The sequence below is a fragment of the Colias eurytheme genome, chromosome 20 (assembly GCF_061535395.1).
Source record: "Colias eurytheme isolate Ceu_HAF_F1 chromosome 20, ilColEury1 Martin Lab GWU primary, whole genome shotgun sequence".
In the NCBI taxonomy this organism is placed as follows: Eukaryota; Metazoa; Arthropoda; class Insecta; order Lepidoptera; family Pieridae; genus Colias; species Colias eurytheme.
In genome coordinates this window covers 7,563,214-7,587,517 of record NC_142999.1, presented here as the reverse complement: position 1 = coordinate 7,587,517, position 24,304 = coordinate 7,563,214, and the positions used below count along the sequence as shown (strand labels likewise).

Below are 24,304 nucleotides of genomic sequence, written 5' to 3'. Positions count from 1 at the left end.
ATTTATCGATGAATGACTCGCAGTTTGAATTATGACTACATAATATACTACTAAATATACTACTAATAAGCATAATACTAATTATGCTACTGGGTGCCTACGTACCTATATTTATCTTTTCTTCAAAATACCTACTCAACAATTCAAGATGTTAGTAAATAAGGGCGTGTGTGCGGAGCACACTTGTCAGAAATGAAACTTCTTTGTCTAGATTCATAGATATCAAAATCGTCGCCTAATTCCATGACGTGACGGTATTGCCATGACGCGACCTTGAAATTTCATTCTCAACGCGCTTTAAGAAGTTTCACTTCAAAAAAAAAACAAACAACTCATTATCTACAACAATCTAAATGGTACACTAAGTTCAAAGTTATCGTCAAGTAGCAATGTGTAGCACTCAAAAACACAAGCACTTTATTGAAGTACAACCCTTCTTAAATATAAATAAATCAATTGGTCTGTCCCGATGTCAATTATAGATTAATGGTTAGTGTTGTGCGTGGGTATTGTCGATACATGTGAAAAAAGAGTAATTTATTTATGCGGTTTGTTGTGGGTAAATCAGTGTTGAGTGTACCCATATATTAAATTAGAAGTTAGTAAATATGTTACTTCCATTTGGGATTTGGGGTTATTTTAAATATGAATAGTATAATTTTGTTTGCAATAGGCAGCTACTGTTACGAATAATGTTTCTCGAATGAGTTTGATCGATATTCATATTACTTAAATAATTTGGAAAATCCAAAAGTGCACGCCTCATAATTTTTTTTTAATAAATATTTATTATTTATTATTTTTGTTTATTTAATAACAATTAAACCACATCGAATCAGACCCTGAAAAATGAAAGGGTTCTATTCCTGAGCATACTCAAGCGTAAGAGAAAAAAAAAGACTCGATTAGTAAAGTATTTCGGTCGCTATCGTGTTAACAAGAAAAAGGATCCGCACATACAGACACACGGACGTCCAAGACAGAACTTTTTTAAACTGTTTTTTAACTAGTTTAAATAACAAATTTTACTCTCAACGCGCCTAAAGAAGTTTCACTTCAAAAAAATGCATAGGTACAATTCTTATAAAATAAATATGTTAAGTTTTTATACAAGTTGACAGTTTCTCGTTAAAGCTGTAACATCAATATATCAATGCAAACATGAATGCGTGTTTTCGAGATAATATACGCATTGTTTATTCTCAAGAGATAAGAATTTACGGTCAAGGGCGAATCGCAAGCTCAATGCAGTTTCTTGTTTTGATATTATTTTTAGTTTTGCTGTATGCATTTTGAATTTAACTTGCTTTAAATTATAACGGAGAAAATCCATTGGAGATAATATTAATGATAAATAAACAATCAAGATGTGATATTTAACATATTTAATTTATTTGTATGGATTGAATAATAACAAAGAATTTAAAATATTTTGGATATACCTAACACCTGAACTTCTTCTTCGCCTTTGAACTTTTTTCTATTTATTTTTAAGATGTACCTAAGTATTGTATATTAAGATGTAAGATGTTGTATCTACAGACTACATCCCGTTCTTCCTCGAACAAATATCTCTTAAACATAACTTTATAAATCCTATAATAAGTCTACTATCCAAACGTTGTAATAAATAATTTAAAAAGTTTGATATTAAAATAAACAACGCATCCCAATTCGCGCGCATTTTATCCACTAGCATTAAAAACTAAAACTGCCGCATCCAAAATACAAATACAAACGTTTTTTCGTCAAACAAAAAGGTGTGCAGGAAGTTTACAGCACGTGTTCATTGCACAGGATGTTGACTCCGCTACGACTTGCGCTAGTTACTGGCTACAGTTTAATTGGCGAGTTGGTTTATAAATGAACGCGTGTTTTGTGCGTTTGGATGTGGCAGTTTATGTTGTGCAAAATTAAACGCAAGTTAAGAATAATACATTTTAAATTTTTCTTCTTCTCTTAATTAATGGCTCCACCCAATAAAATGGGACTTCGCCAATGTCCAAATTTTTGTCAATTGGCGTTAATTTGATATTTGGATAGGTTTAAAATGAAATAATGTCGATTTCTTTGTCATAATATAGATTTGTTTTAGATAGAAATAAGCTTAGAACAATGGGTGCATAACACACATCTTAGTAAGCAAAGTTGTTACATACAAAATTGCACATTAATTGCGATAAAAAATATAATAAGGCTAATAGCAAACCGCAATAAGAATTACTACACCTCTTCAATTGTATAACTTACTAGCGGTCCGCCCCGGCTTCGCCCGTGGTACATGTTTACGTTTTAGATAAAACGATAAAATATGTAGATACATAAGAACCATTCTCGTACTTCAAGGAATATAATAAAAAAAGAATTATCGAAATCGGTTCAGCCGTTCTCGAGTTATGCGCTTACCAACACATTTTGCGATTCATTTTTATATATAAGAAGATTATTTACATACGTTATTAGTATTCCAAATACTACAAGGTATTAAAACGAGCAATGTGATGACATTTTTATCAATCAAAAGGTATAAAAGGTGTAATTGAGGTTTTAGCGGTTTGTGGTTTTGTAATAATATATTATTGAGAAAAATAAATTATAAATAATTCATTGCGACCACAAAAGTACATTCAACGTGTGACATAAGTGCAAATGCCTATAATTTATTATGTTACTTAGTTGTTCTTGTAACCTTGTATCTTTACTTAGAAAATAGTTTTTTGTGCGGCCTGTTTCAGCGTAGCTACCAGCTTTTAGCAACATTTAAATATGTATGTAATATGAATCAATTGGTATTTCTCGTATCAAATTCCTTCCAACTCCATTAAATTAATAGAAATTTGATAACTAAATAAAAATGAAGAGATAAATTTAAATTGCATTTTCCAATGTTATAATAATTGGTAGACATATAATAATGACTTCTGTAACCTACTCCTCACACAGTACATTCACATCATCACAGACTATGAAATAATTAAATTAAATTAATTTATAATTAAAATGAGAACTTCAAACACCCTCTACGAGGAACAGCTCAGGAATATTAAAATAAAAACAGCCACGCCCGCCATCTGGCGGCGCGTCGGAACAACTACTTTGTTATATAATTGTTTATTTTACTTGCACCAATGTTCTGCGTTATGCATACAATAAAAACCAATAAACGAACAGGAGTTGATAAAAAAGCTTTGAGGATTTTTCAGTGAGTAGAGAAACTAAACTTGATTTTACTTGGCGGTTTTTAGTCTCTCAAATTTTGGGAAAAAAGGTTCGAAATTTTCTCGACTTTATTCTTGTAACAACTTTAACAGTCAAGTCGAATATTTCATAAAATGATCATTTTGGAAGCATGTGCAATAATTAAAAAGGAAAAATTATGCGAAAAATATATAAAATTCCTCTTTCTATCACATTTCTATACTACTAAAACGCGCTAAAGTTCACAGATGTAAGTACTAATCGAATTAGCTTTTAACCTTTCACCCACAGAATATTTCGAACACAATATATTTCTCTATTAATAAAGGGCTATCACCGCCCTTGTACCCAATTATTTACACTTCATTTATTTATACCACATATTATAAAACACGGCACGAAAATAAATCAACTGAAAACGAATCGTTGAAAGTTCTATTTTCATTCGAGGGTAAAACAATAAAAAAGCAATGTTACCCTCAAATTCCTGGGCCATATTTAAATGGTAACCCTTCCTCGCTATGATATATGATTTTACGGCACGTGTGAACTGTAACATTGAACAGATTTTAAACTTCAAGTATCAAAGCTTTGGTACTGTTACTTCATCATGACGATGAGAATCACTATCTTCTATAATAGATAATATGCTTTTAGCAACGGTTATTTCAAACTAACGCTATTATGGAAGAAAATATTATAGTTAATTGCATTTCATTAGATATGTGTTTATAGTGTTTTTATAACAATATAAAAAAGATACGAGCGAAATACCTGAGGAGTGAATGTATCTTGGCTTTAGAAGAAAAGCTACGCAGTTAAGATTAATTTTCCTCTGATTTAAAGTAATATTTTCTTGAAATTACAAAATTATACGAAAAGAATATGAAAAAAGGTAAATATATTATTTGAATTAGACCAACGTTAGATAAATCAATCCAAAGGGTATATCTAATTACATACTTTTTACTGTAAAACCTTCAACACGCCACACGTGCTGTGACTAATCCAAACTACATTATTTAATCAACCCCTTGTATGTCACTGTATCAAATGCAGCGTTATTTTATACTTTGTTTATTTAATGCTTAATTTTATACGGTGCCAATGAACTCCGGACCAGAGATTATATTTAAAATTATCCGAATGCAGAAAATGCATTAAAAATTTCCTCACAACGTCACGTACTTTTGAATCTGTCCCATTTAATGATGCACGCAATTTTATATCTTAATCAGATGAGTTTTAAGTCAAAATCACGTGAATAGAATGCGGAATCAAAATGTGTTGTGGTCATCATTAAAAATAAATACTTTAAATAACAGTTTTTTAACTGCTCGCTGGATTTAGTCGATCGTTGATGGAACATTTAGAAGTTCAGGAATCTCTGGTTATTCTGGTACTATTATCGTAATACCTACGTTTTATTGGATCATCGCTTTTGTTAATGTTGCTAATCTGACTTTACGCTTCTGTTTCTACTACTTTCATAAATTGGATAGTGGAAAAGGAATAAGTACACGAACTTTCTAGTTACGTTAGCTTATAAGGTGAGATCAGATTTATCGACGATGGAATTAGGAAAGGAAATATCGATAAATTGCTTAACGCTTATGCACTTCATATGCGTAAAGGAAGAACTTGAAGATTTACCAGTAAATTATGTACCTCAAGCCAGAAATAAAGGGATTGCGTTTTGACGGTTATTGCATTTCACGCACCCCGTATATCAGTGCTTACTGTTTTATGTCCGTTACGTTTTGAATTTTATTGCCTGGGTAAGTAGGTCTATTTTTGGACTTTCACCAGATGGTTGGTAACATTGTTGCAAAACATATTTCTTAGTAGCTAACAACATACCTATGACTTATTGTCTACGTTCATTTGCAGCACTCAATTTAGAAACTAATTATTCCAAGGATACAAGTTACAACTAATTATAGCTTCAGAGTTGAAGTAAATCCAGGATTTTAGGTAAGAATGAAATACTACAAGAATTTGAACAATTATTTAAGCACAATTGTCTTTTTACATCGCAGACGATCTAAACTACGGCGCAAATATTCTATGAATTTCTACAGAAATAACTGCTCACAAAGCGGGTATGTGTATGAGGACAAAAAGGGTTCAAATAGCGTGTTTCATTGTTTCAGAGGCTAATGGATCCCAACAAGACGAGTTGAGCTTCTGAGTGAAACATGAAGCGCGCCGCCATTGCGTTTTGGCGCGAACTGCCTATTGCTGTCACTTTGACGTTTGCGATTTTGGCTTGCGTTTCAGCCAGGGACATCGTTTTGGGTAAGTTTAAAAAGCATTTGCATGTTTCTATAAATTTTATTTTATATTTTGTATAGTTTAAAGAACTATGATTTTTCGTAGTTAGAATTAACTTTCTGAAGTTTAATGTTTTAAAAATTAGTGATGTTTTAACCCTAAGTGGTGTTCAATTCCAGTATAGGGGTAATAATAAAAATAAATGTAAAGTTAAATTTAAACATGCTGTCATAACGAAACAATACAATAATTTTACAGTAATTGCGGTTGAAATTTTTCCAAAAACTCATCAGTATTCATATACAGCAGTTATTAAACATGCATCAACGATAATAACCGGATATAGACGTTATTGTTAGGAAGTGCTAAATCATACAAAAAGATCTGGTCGCCATTTTTAAAAATCACTAGTAAAACCAAAAAACAACGCTAACAATGGACCAAAACACTCATTGAATTTTTATTAACATTAACAATATCAATTGGGTGAATTAAATATTCTTCTAACATCCGTCTTTGATATATTAACAAAAATTTAAAGTCACGCAAAGAATTTAAAGTTAAACGTTACGATCTGCATACAAATGTCAAAATCCATTTTTGAACGATGATTTTTTGGCATTGGAAAAGGTGCCATACGTGTGTTTGATTGTATTTGATTGTACCCTGAGTTGCCGTATGAAAATATTGCATAATAATATTTATGCAAATGCGATTGTATGCAAAATGCAACTTTCTTTACTCCGTTGCCGTGGATAGAGTTTTTCGACCGAATCATGACAGTTAAATTGAAACATAGCTACAATTAAAACAAACATTATTTAGTCTTCATCAATTCTATATTCAAAAATGTTCTATCACAGACTAAATATTCAAATAATGTTCATAAACTTTTTTCGTCATAGCGTTCGAAAAAAAATCAAATTCGAAATTCAAATAATAATGGCCATAAACAAAAATCTCACAGCGGAAAATGTAATTACGTCACGGGCGCAATCGATTGTCGCATCACCCTCTCATTTGGTCCTCATTAGGGTCCGGATGCATAGACAATTATATAAATGACCAATCTAACGTGGCCTTTAGTTTTCCTTCACGACGTACATATCCTTCGCTTTGATCGGAAGGGTGGGGGTCTATTCTCATTGGTCGTTACCGGACGTCATATTTATAATTTACATTGCTTGGTCCAATCAGCTCGGTTTATGTAAATGAACTTATTACAAGTAATTTACGTAGATGTGGATTATTATGGCTATTAGTGTACATGAAAGGCTTTTAGATACATATTCATGATAATTATTTATTACTAGCTTTCCGCCCCCGGCTTCGCCCGCGCAGTCAAAGAAAAACCCGCATAGTTCCCGTGGGATATCCGGGATAAAAAGTAGCCTATGTCCTTTCTCGGATATCAAAATACATATCTCCATACCAAATTTCATGCAAATTGGTTCAGTAGTTAAGGCGTGATTGAGTAACAGACAGGCAGACAGAGTTACTTTCGCATTTATAATATTAGTATGGATTTGTATAAAATGTAATATAAATTAACAAACGATAAAATTTATAATATACCTACTAGCTGTTCTCCGCGGTTTCACCCGCGTGGCTGCGCTTCTGCTGATCTTAGCGTGATGATATATAGCCTATAGCCTTCCTCGATAAATGGGCTATCCAACAACGAAAGAATTTTTCAAATCGGACCAGTAGTTCTTGAGATTCGTGCCTTCAAACAAACAAAAAAACTCTTCAGCTCTATAATATTAGTATAGATGTGGTCACAGATCGGTATTATGCGATATGAAGATATTTGTTTTTTATTTCTCGCGAGATTGTCTCCACCGAAATTATTATCGCTTATACCAATAAATCAGTAACATTGATTATCCGTCTGTCGTCACTATCGACTGATAGATGGTTCGATGGTGTTGGTATCTTACAAAAAAATCATGCCATCTACAAACAATATTTTTTAAAAACAAAAACCCCTAAATAAAATAAACTATATTCCTTACTCATAATATGCTATTTCAAGATCCCCCGCAAGTTGTGTGGCATTAACTTATTTTCGTTTTACGATTCTGTGACATTAACGAGAGCTCAACAAATACTCTTTATCGAAAGTCGGTAAACATTTGCAGTGATGGCAATGTGCGAGTCATCTCGATTCGACCCTAAACAAATATGATCTGATAAGCGTTGGTTTTTGCGAATTTGTCAATATGTATGTGGGTACTTGGTAAACATCTTGTGATAAGAATTTAGAGAGAGAAACATATATAGTGTGGTGTTCGTTCGTTCGTTCCAGCCTTTTAAGACGTCCACTGCAGGACATAGGCCTCCCCCAAAGATTTCCATAACGACCGATCACCAGCGGCCTGACTCCAGCGGCTCCCCGCCACTTTGATCAGGTCGTCTGTCCACCTCGTTGAAGGCCGTCCCACACTGCGACGTCCTGTACGTGGTCGCCATTCGAGAACCTTTTTGCCCCAACGGCCATCGGTTCTGCGGGCTATATGCCCGGCCCAACGCCACTTCAACGTACTAATACGGTGGGCTATGTCGGTGACTTTAGTTCTTTTGCGGATCTCCTCATTTCTGATTCGATCACGCAAAGAAACCCCGAGCATAGCCCTTTCCATAGCTCGTTGAGCGACGCGGAGTTTGTGCACAATACCCGCGGTTAGGGACCACGTCTCAGATCCGTATGTCAACACTGGTAACACACACTGCTCGAAGACTTTCGTCTTCAGGCACTGAGGGATTTTGGACGAAAAGATGTTGCGTAGTTTCCCGAACGCTGCCCAGCCGAGTCGGATTCGACGATTGACCTCTTTCCCGAAATTGGACTTACCTAATTGGACGGTTTGTCCCAGGTAAACGTATTCGTCAACAATTTCGAGAATAGAGTTTCCAACTGATACCGGAGTGGGCACAACATGGACATTTGACATGATTTTCGTCTTGTCCATGTTCATGCTAAGGCCCACTTGTTGTGAAACTCTGTAGAGGTCACCGAGCATTGTATTGAGGTCTTCCAGGGATTCTGCCATGACCACGATATCGTCCGCAAATCGAAGGTGAGTGATGTACTCGCCATTAACATTGATGCCAAATCCTTGCCAATCCAGGAGCTTGAAGACGTCTTCCAAAGCAGCGGTAAACAGTTTCGGAGAAATTACATCTCCTTGTCTGACCCCGCGCTGCAGAGGAATTGCCTTTGTGCAATGCTCCTGAACCCGGACTGACATAGTGGCGTTTTCATACAAGCTTCTCAACACTTCGATATACCGATAGTCAATGCGGCAACGCTGAAGAGACCTCAATACGGCCCAAGTCTCGATCGAATCAAAGGCTTTTTCATAGTCCACAAACGCCAAGCATAATGGCAGATTATCGTTAAAATTTGTAAGGTTTGTAAAGGGAAGCGCGCTCCATCTTAGGCCATATCAAGCGCTTCCCTTTTGTCCAAAAAACAAGCATAACTATAGGTAGGTAGCCTATAAGATTTAAAATATTTTTGACTATCCTTATTCGTTTATAAGAAATTTATATTACGAACTAAGAAGAAAGATTACGTTGTTTACTATTCACAGAAAAGCGAGGCATAAGATACAAAACAGGTGTTATTAATTCGCCAGTGCTAGAAATAACATTTAGATTCGCTATCTTTAAATCTTTCCTCTTATATAACCATTATATATTGCTGCGAACAAAGGGACTAGAATTATTTTTTAACAAAAAACTGAACCAAAAATGTGAGCCAGCTTTTAAATAAAATAATTAATTATAATCCGTTCACTCAGTCGGAAGTTCTGGGGTAACAAACTCAAAAAATAAATTTGAATTATCCTCCTTTTCTGAAGTCGGTTGAAAAAAGGATGAACGCAATAAAAACGTACTGTGATTCTACACAACCGGCCAATTGAGGTAGTTAATAAATCACAGCTATTCGCGACCATTAACTTGTTGTGGGCAGAATTAGTTGGACACCTAGTTTCTAGGTACAATCACTGCAAAATAAGACAACTAAAAAATGGAACAAAATATCTTGATAAATACAGCAATATGTTACACATATTTATTCTGACAAATTAGAAGGACACGAGATTCGAAAACATAGCAAATATTTATATAAACATGAGACCACCAAGTAAACTAATCACTTATATTATAAGCCAAATCTTAACAAACAAGAAGTGAAAAAATATATATCAACTGCCAAACACTACATAATACATATATCCATTAAATTATTTCCATGATATTTTCTATCCGGCTATCGAAGCTTTACTATTATTTGTTCATGGCTTTGGATTTAGTGGTAATTCTTATTCAAGACTGTCTCACAATATCCTATGATATTATGATTATGGTAACGTCTCTATAATAGGATGTTAAGGTAAGCTATAATTTACATGACATTGGGTAATATTCATAGAACATTTGTAAGCTATAAGCTTGTTGTACACGAGCGTTCAGGTAATCATTTTATTTACATAGACATTTGAATATATTTGTTGCATTAAACACTGATTGTTTATATTGTTATTGCATATTCTTATTATTAAACTCGAATCTATATTGTTAGATTTAACTTTTGATTTAATATTTTTGTGGATGAGTAGTTGTCAATATAGTTGTCACCGTTGTCTATACGACGCGGACGTTAGACCCAACTACCTTCACATTGCTAATAGTCGTTGACTTGCTGCGTTTTGTTATCAACTACCTACATCAATTAGGTAGCTGTGAAGAATCGCAGTACATTCTTATTACATTCAAACTAATATTTAAACCGGCCTCGCCTGTTATTTCTTATAATATGATATATAACTATAAGTAAGCTTTCGTGCCGATAATTTTGTTTCCTTTTTCGACTCAATTAAGCTAATCTATCGAATTATCAATTTTGATAATATTTCACGCTATGATTTTATAAGCAATCTGAAAACATTGATACATGTTTCTTTAGGTAGTAGGTATCACCTATCTAGATATTGTTGCCATTCTATCGATCATCTTTCTGTGTCTTTGTGCATCTCGCATCGCATAAAACGCAGCGTTCTCGCGCTCGTGCAGAATACAAATCAGTCGCGCTCAAACCAGCAGATGGGGAGGACGTCACGATGGGATCATCACGATCTCAACATATTGCACATGCAAACTACGTACCGATCCCAGATATATTCTATAGGATGCACTCTGGCCCTATAAAGGACACCGACTTCCGTTGATATGATGGCTATTCAATTCTAATGGTTATGTTAATCCGTTTTCAGTTTTCATTAGAAATCCATGGTACGTGATTTAGATGGAGCAATATGTTTAAAAATACTTTTTCTATACACGTGGGAGTATTCTCTATAATCCCAGTATGTTGACGTACGTGAATAAAATATATTGAACTTTGTAAGGCAATATAAATTAGGATAATCCTCTTTTTCAAACTAAAATTCACCAATCATAATCACGCAATAAAAATCATCATTAAATCACCTACGACCATATAACTGTTATTGCATTGTTTAAAAACGAATGGTTGTAAAACTAATGTCATTTTACAACCCAATCCTTTGACACCCAATTTCCCTACCGCACTTAATTGTTATTCTAAGAAACACGCAGTTAAACTCTAGTAATAGGGCATCAAAATCTTAGTGAAATGAGAAAAACAGATTCCGCGATGAGTATATAAGGGTGGACTTAAACGGTCGTAAAAAATTTACAGCTGATAGAAAAATAAATAGCTTCGGCGTGCTCAGTATAAGAGTTGTACAATAAAAAGTTTATATCTGGTAGGAAAATAGAGTAGATGGTCAATGTTACGCATGTTACCACGTGTAAACTAGCTGGAGATTTATTAGGCATCGTACTTCTAGTTGATCTAGGCTATTTTGCAATAATACGGAATTTGGAGGTTATTTTTAAATACTTGTGGGTGAATATTCTTTGCAATTATGCAATGTTTCATTGGTGAAAGGTAAAGGTTATTGGAAAAATGTTTAAACTTTCCTGATTGAAGACAATTTTTGTGACGCATATTTATGTGAAATCAACTTATTTTCCTTCCGACAGCTAACCGAAAAATTGATCAACATTTGACTCACAGATGGAAAAATATCACTTATGAGATATATTTTAATTGCTTTGTATTATCAATGAAATTAAGCATCCATACTAATATTATAAATGCGAAAGTAACTCTGTCTGTCTGTCTGTTACTCAATCACGCCTAAACTACTGAACCAATTTGCATGAAATTTGGTATGGAGATATTTTGATACCCGAGAAAGGACATAGGCCTTTTATTGCGAAATATGTACCACGGGCGAAGCCGGGGCGGACCTCTAGTTTTAAATAAAGCCTATCGGAATGGTAAATAAAACCACAATAAAAACAATTTTCACAGCAAACCTCTATACAAGAATATGATGCATTGCCCAGCCGATCGCATAATTCAAATCGATGTTTGTTTTCAAACAAATTCATCAAGTCACGCCCGATTTAGTATATGCCCTTGTGCATGCCATAAATTAGAATTATTTTCTCTCATTTACATATAAATACAAACAGGGAAACATGATTTACACAACATAGTGTACAATATGTTCTCTTGATCGTTGTAAATTTGGTTTTCATGGCTTTGTGTGAAAATGATCATTCTTTGAGCTTTGTATATGGCTTTAGGATCTCCTAGTCTGCAGACAAAAAAAGGAGGAATAAGTTGTGGAATAGTAACATATTCAAAGGCCAATACTTCCATTGTTTAAAATGCCTATTAATAGTTTTCTTAGTATAAGAACTTTGTCATTAAATTCAGTTAAAGTGACCCGACCAATGACCAATTTTTACAAAACTTTAAAGAAATAAATACGTCTTATATTATGTTAATGTAACAGTAAATTTCTTTCAAAGTGAACATATATTTTGAAATGTAAACCAAGATTAAAGAAGCGATTAGTCAATAAAGCTTGTTTGGTAGTTGTGACTTCAGAAGACAAATGTTATCATGGGCTGGATCGGAATACAGATTATAATTCATTCGTAATAGTATGAAGAAGCAATAAATACTTGAAATTGTCCAGTCATGTGGCTCCTGGTTGATGATTAATGTTGCGAGTACAAAATACTCCGAAGTCATATTAATGATTAATACCTGGGTAAAGTTTATTTGGTAAATATTGATTCGTTATAGATAATTTTGACTGATCACGAAGAAACTGGCTTGATTTTGTATTGTAGAAAATGAAATTAAATTCTCACTTACTTAGTTTTAACGAGAATTAGTCTATTAGCTTATTTTGTTGTGGCCTATTCAAATATAGATAGTTCATACCATGCAGATAGCGTTGGTTGGTTCTAAAATACGTCATGTTTCACAACCACACTTATATCTAATATTGATTTTTATTTTTTTACATCTCAAACACTTTGAATTATCTAATTATTATTAACATGATAAGTTTTATCCTCATAATACTTAAATATGTTAATAATTCCATATTTTAAAGCAAGATAAGCTTCTACAAATATGCAAGCGCAAACATTTGCGTATTAATAGAACAGTGTTAAATATCATCCGGACATATTTCAAAACAGCTGCTCATTGCATTTTCAGGCACCTGCCAATAATTTGTTTAATGCACGTTCGTTTTACACAAAATTATATGGAATAAGACAAATTGAATAGTAAGTATAGGAAATAAGGGTAAATTTTTCACGATATGATCAGATATTAAATTAATAATTTACCTGAACTGTCTTATAATATTTTATAATGTTTTTTCTTTTACTAACATCATCAGTACATAACAAAAATAGGCACGTAATTCTTTTCGTTCTTTTTAATATTCTCTACCTATGTTTTCTCTTTGATATTCTTTACCTACTTTTTCGTCAATACCTTATCTCTATCAGCAATTACAGAGGTTCTTACAAAGTGCGTTTATGATTCCTGCATTCACTTTCTTCTTAAACACATCCAAATTCTACAACCATCGTTACATTCTCTAAATAGACGTCATCCAATTTACTTACATATTTCAATTCTGAAGAATATCTTTGTCTTCCCTTTCTCACATAACCTAATGATGTATGGCTTTCATTACTCATTTAGATTCTAGTTATAATTCAACGGAGCGAAGTTATAACGTCATCAGATAATGCAATGAGCTTGCAGTCGTCAAATATAGGTAAAATATTGCGACGTATATTTAACATAACATATTTCATGTGACGTGGCTGCTTTCATGTGCATTGTGCACATTCCCTAGCTTCATTCGTGTTTTGAGGTAGGTAATAGTTATGCGTAATGTTATTTTGAAGAGATACCCTAAACATTTTTATATGGTTATTGGTTAATATTAATTTTTAAAATAGTAATATGAGGATTGTAATTACAGCCTGCTGTTATCCTATGAATATTGTTTAAATAACTTCCATACATTCGCTTCTTTTTATCAAAACAATGCCGAAAAAGTTACTTTCGATGTAGTCTTCCTTTGTTGTTTAATGCTTAAAAAACAGTCCCATAGATTTTCAACCTTCATACACTTTTAAATAGCGCTTCTACAAAATAGAAAACGAGATCAAAATATAAGTTGCATAGTTCCATAGAATGTTCAAAGACGATGTCATTGATATACGTCCAACGGGCAGCTGCCCGCGGTAAATATTTGCTATGCCGTGATTCAGTTCATTAAACTTGTTGCTATTTGAGACTACAGGGATATCCTCAAATTAACTGTTCTGGTAACATCCACAATATGACTAGAATTGAGTTGGGAATAGTTGTGTGTAAAGATAGGCCAAATGTATTAGACCTACTAGTGCTTTGGAGACTGTAGTAGCCCTAAAATTTTTTGAACAATAAAATGATATTAATAAAAGAAGATCTGGTTAACCCGATTTAGCAATTATCGTAAAATGGTTTCCTATTATTATTACATGCCCTAGAAATTTTAAAAAGTAAATAATAAGTTGATTTATTTCTGTACACGAATAACGTTTTTGGAATAGAATGATTTACAAGCTGAGCAAACTATTTCTATTTTGTTCTATGGTAAGTACCTACGGCTGACATAGATACTATTGCATGCATAATTATTTAATAATGTCGACAGCCGTGTCAAAAACATTATAAATAATTAAATTTTGCAAGCTTAGATTTAATGTAAGATCATCAAAGGGCAAAAAATTTCCTCGAAAACTTTTCCATCTCGCGTTAAATGGGTAACCTAAAGACCATTAGCAATGGGCCGAGCTATGTCAACGCTGGCCAAAGAAGATGATAAATTATTCAGCAAATATCATTCTATACAAATATCAACTCTATTGTCATTGTAAGGTGGTCGAAATTTGCCTGTTAGCATTTCTTTCATGGTATTCTTACAGGCACATGGTGTCTCCGAGTTCATTTTACAGTCTGTTGCTATTCTAGGAATATTCCACCATATTTTGATGTATTTTCGGCACAGGTGACCAGATGTCGAAGGTGGTTTGTTTCGTTTTGTCGCATGAGTCGCACATGTCCGGATTTATTGGCGGTTTTATTTGCGCTCCTAATTAACTGCTTCTGACTAATTGTTGGATACTGATTTCAGTGTCAGTGTAGGGGTTAGCTAAATTTAGTGTTTACCTAATTATGTGGTTGCTACTATGCCTTGTTTGCAAGTTCTTAATTCATATACCTAGTTGGTATTCTTAATTTTGTTTTAAGATTCACGTCTAATGGAGAATAAATTTTATTGTTGTAAATTGTAACGAATAACAATTCTGGTGACTAATGTCTTAAACAGGTATCTTTTCTTTATGCATCTGTATATTTACGTTTCTGTTTTTCTCTAAATCTGCCACATTATTTCCGATATCCATTTAACATCAGCGAGAAAGCATAACATGTAAGGTTCGTGTTTTGCATTTGAAAAATAATTGAAATGCATTATGTTAGCACTAGAGTAAAATGTTTTTGCAATACAGTTGCGGCGTTTCAAAGAAACATGATGTTTGTATATCACGATATTCTCACGAACACGTGTGCATGGAACAGCAATCCTATGCAGTTGTTTATTCGAACGTTTTATATGGAGGCAATGGACCTATGTTTTTAGTTAATCTGTTTATAGCGTCGTGTGGTTAGTTTTGATGTGAAAATTAATTTATTTGATAATGTTTTTACTATAGGTATAAAATTTTCGGTACATATAGGTACCGAAAATTTTACATACCACTGAATTATTATAAATAATGTAAGTAATTTTATTTTCAGTTGATTTTAACAAATAAGTAATATAAATACAAATACTCCCAATAAACGTTGTATTTGGTTATAATAAACTGTAATTGGTAAATCTATTATAAAAATTTAACATATTATATTAAGCAAAATATGTACTTACAAAACTTGCATCAAATTTAAAATGCAAAATACACTCAATGTATTTCTGTAACCTGATTTAGCGCACAGATTTATAGCCTGTCGTTTTTTTGTCAACTTTATTTACATTAAAAAACCCGAGGCGTCAAGTTGCACAAAAATTGGCACAAAAACGTTAAAATAAAGCATTAACGTGAACTTTTGACTTTCCGTGCTTTTAAAAGTCCTCGTATTAGAAACCAACACAGACCAAAACTACAGAGGTTTTTTTTATGTCGCAGCATTTTTGTGTAAATAATAACAAAATACATAACTGGTTAAAATTATTGCGTGATTTGGTATTTCTTAATGTGATAATAATTTCTGTTTATCCAATTTTAGATAAACTCGTAGATTTTCATACCGTAGTTAGTCGAAAAATCCATCAGTTTCACCTATCATCAAGACATACAAAAACGGCGTATATCCCTAAAGATTCCTAGTAAAATGAAACATTTATATTGTATCCGGAACCGTTGTTTTTAAAGCAAACAGACAAACATATCACATAACTTCTTTCTCAAGTTACAATAAAAACAACCGTTCCGCCTCTACACGCTAGTCTTACTAGCAGAAGCTGTATAAGTTTAATTTATCGGTTCATTGTAAAATACGATTGTTATAGGATTTTTATAAGTAATGTTATACAATATAGAATATAGAATCTAAGAAAGGTCGGTGATAAAAAAAATATAATCATAATCTCATTGAGTTGATAAAATAAATTAGGGCATGAAGAAGTATTTCCATACTTACCTGGACCTTCAAAACTGCATAAGTATTATAATATGTATTCAAAATAAGTCGGGATATTATTGCCTACAAATAACATAATGTCTCTGCAAATGTTCATAGGCGGTGGTAGCGCTATCAGGCGATCCACCAGCTTTTGCTTTCTAGATGCTGTAGATGTATCCAAATACGAAAAACATTTTTTTTACTGTATGATAGAGAAGCGCTATCTACGATCTCGCCTGGTAGTAAGCTGAGATGTGGCCTAAAGATGGAGCGCGCTTCCCTTGAAGCTACCCGTTGACTCTTTTCTTGAAGACCATGTTACAATAATTATAATTTACTTGTTTATTTGACAATAATAATAAATGCTTCAATCTCCACTTAATGAATAGGTTAAGAATTTAAAACTTCGTCCAAGAGTTCATCAAGCATATCATTATCTAATAAAATATTCAATAAAACGTTCAGACGTCTACCATAACCACAGATATTACAAAATCTATTACGATTTTCGCGCGGCAAAACCTATAATCTTCTTGCTATGGTAATTTAGACTTTTGTTCCTTATTTTAAGATTGAAAATGTATTGCAGGTATTTGTAATTTGGTGCAATTTAAAAGGATTATAGTGCACCGTGACGCGCAAATAATCGCATAATAACTTTGATTGTTCCGCATATTTTTTATCTGTCTGCAGTGGGTAACTGTTGTTGGAGGTCATTGAAGTGGCCACAAAAAGTGAGTTTGTCCAGAAATTTGAAGTGGTCTAGCCGTCTCGTAGACGCATGCTTCAGGGTTACGGATGCTTCGAATGATGTGTTTTTATTGGTTGTCTGACATCTTTCTTAAATGTTTGTAATATTATTCGATACCCGTGACGACTTATTTTTGAAATTATTGATATGCTTTCTCATGTAGTAAAGATATTTTAAAATAATTTGAAAGGTCATGAAGTTTTTAAAACTTTAAATTGTTGCATTATATTTAGCTGTATGTTTATTTAAAAATAATTTTAAGTAGGTACCTACTACCTAGTATGTCTGAATTCTATAAAAAAATCTTTTACCTGACACGTTTAAAGAAACGTTCTTAAAATAAGGATAACAGCCACATTATATTATTAGATACCTATCTCATAATAATATTGACAAAAATTACTTGGAAATCGATTTAGGTCTTAGGTACCTAGATAATTTAAACCATCTGTTTAGGACGATATAATTATGAATCTTAAAAGTCAACCGCTTACGCAAAAAAGGGTCGAACTACTTCTAAATAAGGCTATCTGGTGACGATACTTAAAAATATTTTATGCAAAAACACTTAATGTATGGAATTAAAATTTATCTGACCCACAAAACATCAACAATTCTAATCATAAAGACTTTTTATACTCCCTTTAAAATATGTATTTTAATATAAAATATCTAAATAAAGCAGCAGTGAAAACTCGACTAAAACCTTTCAGACAATTAATTCCACTCATAGTTCGTGAATATTACATCTACCTAGAACAATAAAAAAAAGTATCAATTAACCATGAACTATACAATGTTATCTATAGAAAGCCGATTAACAGTTCTGCATACCTAAAAATACCCAATAACCCATAGTACGTGCATTAAACTCAATCTATTTCAGTGAACCCACCCCACATCTCAAGGGCATATTTACTTTGTGGCTAAATGTTTTCTTTCAGCTATTAAACGCTATATATAGTTGTGTTTGTGTTACTGCGGTTTTCTGCGAAGTTTGTATGCCTTGTTACGGTACAAAGTATGGGCTATTATCCTGATTTTAATGGTTTGATACTGAATTATGTTTTTCTAGGAGGATGTACGCGGTTTTCTGTTCAATCTAAACTAATTATAAAGCCGAAGAGTTTGTTTGTTTGTTTGAATGCGCTTATCTCAGGAACTACGGGTCCGATTCGAAAAATTGTTACGGTGTTAGATAACCCATTTATCGAGGAAGGCTATATGTCATCACTAGGGCCCGGATAAATATGTATTAAAAATCTCGAAATATGTAAATATAAAATGGAGTGAAAAAACTAAAATATGGAAAAAATATGTACAATAAAAGTAACAACATTTTTAATAAACATATTGTTAATACATAAACAACAGTTCCGCTCGCGCGCGCTCCGAGTGCGGATGTGTAGTAATTAATAATTATTATCGACGATGGTGCAGTGTAAGAAATGTAAACTGTTCTTGTCAGCGACAAAGGACGATGTAGTTAAGTGTAAAGGGACCTGTGGTGGATTATTTCACAAAAAATGTGCAAAGAAATTGCCGCATAACGATTTATGTGAAGATTGTGTGAAAATAGATTCAACACCCAAATCACCGAAAATCGCCATTGATTCTGGTAATCTTACAATAGAGAATCTCTTGACGGAAGTCAACAAAAAGCTAGAAACAGTGTTTAAAATAGAAAACAAACTACAGGAGCTGACAGGACTAGTCGAATTTTATTCTGAGTGCTACGGGGAACTTTTAGAATTCAAACATAAAGCAGATAGGCGAATAACAGCCTTAGAAAGACGCAATGTTTATTTAGAAAAATGTAACATGGCATTAGAGGAGAGATTGGAGAAGATTGAACAAAAAGAATTGGAGAGAAATGTAGAACTAGCATTTGTGGAGTGTCACGAAAATGAAGATCTGAAAGTGGTGGTCGAGTCTATCGCCAAAAAATTAAACCTTCCAGTTGAAGACATACAAGAGGTAAAGAGGGTAGGCGCGCCAGAAAAGAAGGTAGTGACAAAACTCGACGATAAGCCGCGTCGACCGCGCCCGATCCTTCTTACGCTGCGGTCTAAGGCGGCTAGGGACCGGTGGATAAAGAAACGAAAAATTCTTCTTACTAACCACAACATTTATGGTAATGAAAATCAACAAAGGATTTTTATTAACGAAGAAATGACCCCATTAAAACGCAAACTTTTTTGGACCGCCAAGCAGCAGCTAAGATCAAAATATTCATATATATGGTTTCAAAATTGTAGCATATTAGTAAAAAAAAATGAGTCTGAAAAACAAATTTTTAATATAAGATGTGAAGAAGATATTAAGTCCCTGATTCAAACCGAAGAAACACAAGTCGAGTAATTAGCAACGTAATACTGTATTATTCTATTATTTACCGTTACTGTGTTAAGGCTCATACATACAGTATTAAAATATATTTTATAATCTTTTATGGATACTTCATTTGACAATTTGGATGATGGAATACAATATACTCGATACAATGATACGAATGATTGGAGCAAATATTTTAAAGGCAAACAAAAACAATTAGATATAGTACACCTAAATATAAGATCATTAAGAAAACACTTTAGTGAATTTATGGTCTTACTACAACTTTGCGATGAAAAAATAGATATAATAATACTATCGGAAGTAAATGTAAAAAAAGAAGAATTATCGTTTTATAAAATACCGCAATACAACTTACATGCAAATACAAGAGAAAATAAAAGGGGAGGGGGCTTATTGATATACTCTAAGAACTCATTGAATTTTTACGCAGACATAAAAGAAACTTCAGCCTCGGAAATACTAGTTGGAAAATTAAAAACAGATAAAAACATAGTTCACATAATTGCAACGTACCGACCGCCGAACTCTAATAGATTGCAATTTTTGAGTGAGTGTGATCTTCTACTTAAGCAGATATTACCATCGGATGATATATTATTCATAGGTGACGTAAACTTGGACTTGTTAAACAACAGACTGAATAACACAATTTCACAATATAAGAATATGATGTGTGAATACGGCTTAAGATGTGCAATACCGGCGAGTGAGATTACGCGCGAGGCGATCGTTGACGGCGTCCGCGTCGTGCAGTCGTCGTGCATTGACCATGTGTGGGTGCGTACGCGCAACGCGGCGAGCGTCTCTGCACACATGCTCACCTGTAAGCTGTCAGATCATCACCTGATAGGAACGCGCTTAGATCTCGTGCCAAACGTTTGTGAACCGTATGTACCGACATTAAAGTATACTTTGTGTAATAAATTAGTTAAAAGTAAATTAGATAATGTTGATTGGTCGGAATTGTTGACATTAAATTGCCCATTGATGTTGTATGAAACATTGAGTTCGTTGTTTGGCAGCATTTATAATTCTTCTAAAGTAGCAATTGTACAAAATTCTCATAGGGAAACACAACCATGGGTAACTAAAAAAATTAAGGGAATGATTGAGCGAAGAGATGAACTATTCAGAACTTGGAAAAAATATCCTAAAAATATGAATAAGAGGTTAGAATATACTAGGTATAGAAATAAAACAAATAAAATTATAAATGCTGCCAAAAATAAATATAAGCAGGGGGAACTACAGAAATGTGAAGGGGATTTTAGAAAAATATGGTGTAAAATTAATGAATGGATGGGACGTAGCAAAAATAATGTAGATGCGACAATAATGAAATATTTGGGCGAGAATGAGAACATTGAGAGTATATGTAATAATTTTTCAAAAACATTTACACAAGAAATTGTAAGTATAAAACATAAATGTAATCAAAAATTTTTAGATCGTAATGAATATGTTAAAACGAGTAATGTTTCTTTTAGATTTTTAAAAGTGAGCAAAGAGAAGGTTGAGAAGGTTATTGACAAATTAAGCTGTGATAAAGCCCCAGGCATAGACAAAATTAGGGTTCAAGATTTAAAATATGTTAAAGAAAAAGTCAGTCCCGTTTTGGCAAATTTTATAAATATGTGTATATCAAATGGAAAATACCCAACAGAATTAAAGAAATCTCTAATTAGGCCAATATATAAACATGGTAGTCATTTGGATTATTCTAATTACAGACCTATAGCCATCTTGTGCGTAATTAATAAAATTGTAGAAAAAATAATTATTCAACAAATAACTTCTTTTTTGGAAAGTAATAATGTATTGTCTAAAACACAGCATGGTTTCCGGAAGGGTCGTAGTACTGCGTCGGCTTTAACTGACTTTTCAGATTATGTAAACACAGGGCTTGGCGGTGGGCAGCGGGTCCTGGCACTGTTTATAGATTATAAAAAAGCATTCGACACGCTGGGCCACGAGCAGCTTTTACAGGCTATGTACGAATGTGGGGTAAGGGGACCAATTAACCAATGGTTCCGAGAATATTTGGCGAATAGAACTTTACGTACCGTCATCAATGGAACGACTGGAGCTGAGATACCTGTGGAGTTAGGAGTCCCGACCGGCTCCGTTTTCGGCCCGGTTGGTTATATTATGCACGTGAACAGCGTGTCGAATGTGGTCAAGAACTGTAGGGTTTGTATGTATGCAGATGACATGTGCCTGCTGCTCGCCGGCAACGACACAGCAGTCATGGTGGACAGAGTACAGAGGGATTTCGAGAACGTGTGTAAGTGGGCACATGACAATGGTATAATTCTCAATATACAAAAAACAAAATGTCTATATATTTATTCACCACACAATAAAAATGCTAAAAATTCAGCTTTTCAAATTAATTTAATAGGCCACACATATGAATGTTTTCATAATAATAAAACTAACTGTGTATGTAGTAAGTTGGATGTCGTTGACAATATTAAATATTTGGGGTTGACAATTGATAAACACTTTAATTGGAAATTACATGTAAATTATGTGTGTAATCGTTTGAGATCAGTCTTGGGACAGTTTTACTACCTAAGTCGGATTTTAAATAAACATACTCTGTACGTTGTTTACTATGCACTTGCTGACTCAATAATAAGTTATGGACTGAGTTGTTATGGCCTAACTTTTAAAACATACTTAGATCAAATAAAGAACCTACAAGTAAGATTACTTAAGTATTTAGTTCATAAGAAAGTTCGAAAGAAATTTAAAAATAATTATGACAAATTATTTCCCCATTGTAACATCTTACCTGTAAATTATAAGGCTATATATTTAAATGCAATAGACACGTACTATAGTAACGAATTTAAGATTGTTAAACAGTTAAGATTTAATACAAGAGCGTCAAAAGTAAGAAAATTTTATGTACCAATAACAAAAAATTGTTACGACCAGCGAACTAGAAAATATTATATACCAAAAATTTGTAACATGTACCCGAGTTTACTAGACGATAATAAATTAAAAATAGGATCTGTAAAGAGTAAATTAAAAAAATACATTTTGTCAAATATCTAGTATTAGCTTAACATAATATAGATTATTTATATTATACTGAAGCCTTCATCTTGTCGAATCACTCTAACAGAAAAAAAAAAAAAAAACTGCATCAAAATCAGTTGCTTAGTTTTGTAGATTTAAGCATACATAGGTACAGAGAAATGTGACTTTGTTTTATGGTAACCTATTAAAAACTCGAATTTCTATTACCCGAATCTTAAAATCCCGAAAACGGTTGTTAGAACTTTTAAAAGACAGATGTTATGAATGACAACTTTTTAAAATTCCTTTTTTAATTTCCCAGATGAATCAATTTCCAGATACACCAAAACCAGATTTTTAAAAAGTATTTTTTTGTTTCCCGTATTCTCATAATCCAGATATAGTTATACCAGATTCTCAGAATACTTTTTTTTGTTTCCCATCGTACCATTTTCCAAATAAACTATTACCAACTTTTCATAATCTTTTTATTTGGTTCCCATATAATCGTATAGCAGATAAACTATTGCCAGATTTTCATAATCTCTTTATTTGGTTCCCATACAATCGTAATTAGGTATACCTTTTACTATTGCCTGAAAATAAACATTACCAGTAAGTAAATTGTTTTACTTGCCCATTATAGAAAGGTTTAAGTGTCAAATTCGACTCAGTAGGTTAGGTTAGGTTTGAACTGTGACCTCCCATGCACGAGCCGAGCGAGCGAAGCGAGCGTGCCGCGGCAGCGGCCGGCGAGTGCCAGAACCGACTCGCTATTGTTTCACTTGCCCATTACAGAAAGGTTTAAGTGTCAAATTCGACTCAGTAGGTTAGGTTAGGTTTGAACTGTGACCTCCCATGCACGAGCCGAGCGAGCGAAGCGAGCGTGCCGCGGCAGCGGCCGGCGAGTGCCAGAACCGACTCGCTATTGTTTCACTTGCCCATTACAGAAAGGTTTAAGTGTCAAATTCGACTCAGTAGGTTAGGTTAGGTTTGAACTGTGACCTCCCATGCACGAGCCGAGCGAGCGAAGCGAGCGTGCCGCGGCAGCGGCCGGCGAGTGCCAGAACCGACTCGCTATTGTTTCACTTGCCCATTACAGAAAGGTTAAAGTGTTAAAATCTATTCAGAAGGTTAGGTTAGGTTCGTGCTGCGACCCCCTGGAAGGATTTCGTTTTTCTGGATATCGCTTATTTGAATTTCAAAAATCTGGACATTGTTTGTCTGGATATCAATCAACTGTATTTCAAAAATTTGTGTTTTAAAAATCTGGCTTTCGTGCATATGGATTACGGTCATCTGGATTTTGTGCATTTAGATTTCGTATGTCTGGAACTCATTCGTCTGGATTGTAAAACGTCGTACAAATGAAGAAATGGGCAAATGAAATTCGGAGTTGCGATTATATGGCAAACAAAACTTCGAAATTTTAAAATTCGGGGTTATGAAAAAATGTCCAAACGTTTTCTGGATTATGATATTCGGAATATTAAAATTCGAGATTAAGATAGGTAACCTTGTTTTATACTATGTAAACT

The 24,304-nt window shown here is 33.6% G+C and overlaps 1 protein-coding gene across 2 annotated transcripts in view; it reads left to right on the top strand.

The window, feature by feature from the left end:
- Positions 1–24,304, top strand: part of LOC149899771 (fibroblast growth factor receptor homolog 1-like) — a 67,142-nt gene that overhangs the window by 17,524 nt on the left and 25,314 nt on the right. For both annotated transcript variants that reach the window (XM_090113862.1, XM_090113863.1), the window contains exon 2: positions 5,352–5,496. In XM_090113862.1, coding sequence (XP_089969988.1) covers positions 5,397–5,496 — 100 coding nt within the window. In that variant the 5' untranslated portion in view covers positions 5,352–5,396. The remainder of the gene's footprint in view (positions 1–5,351; positions 5,497–24,304) is intronic.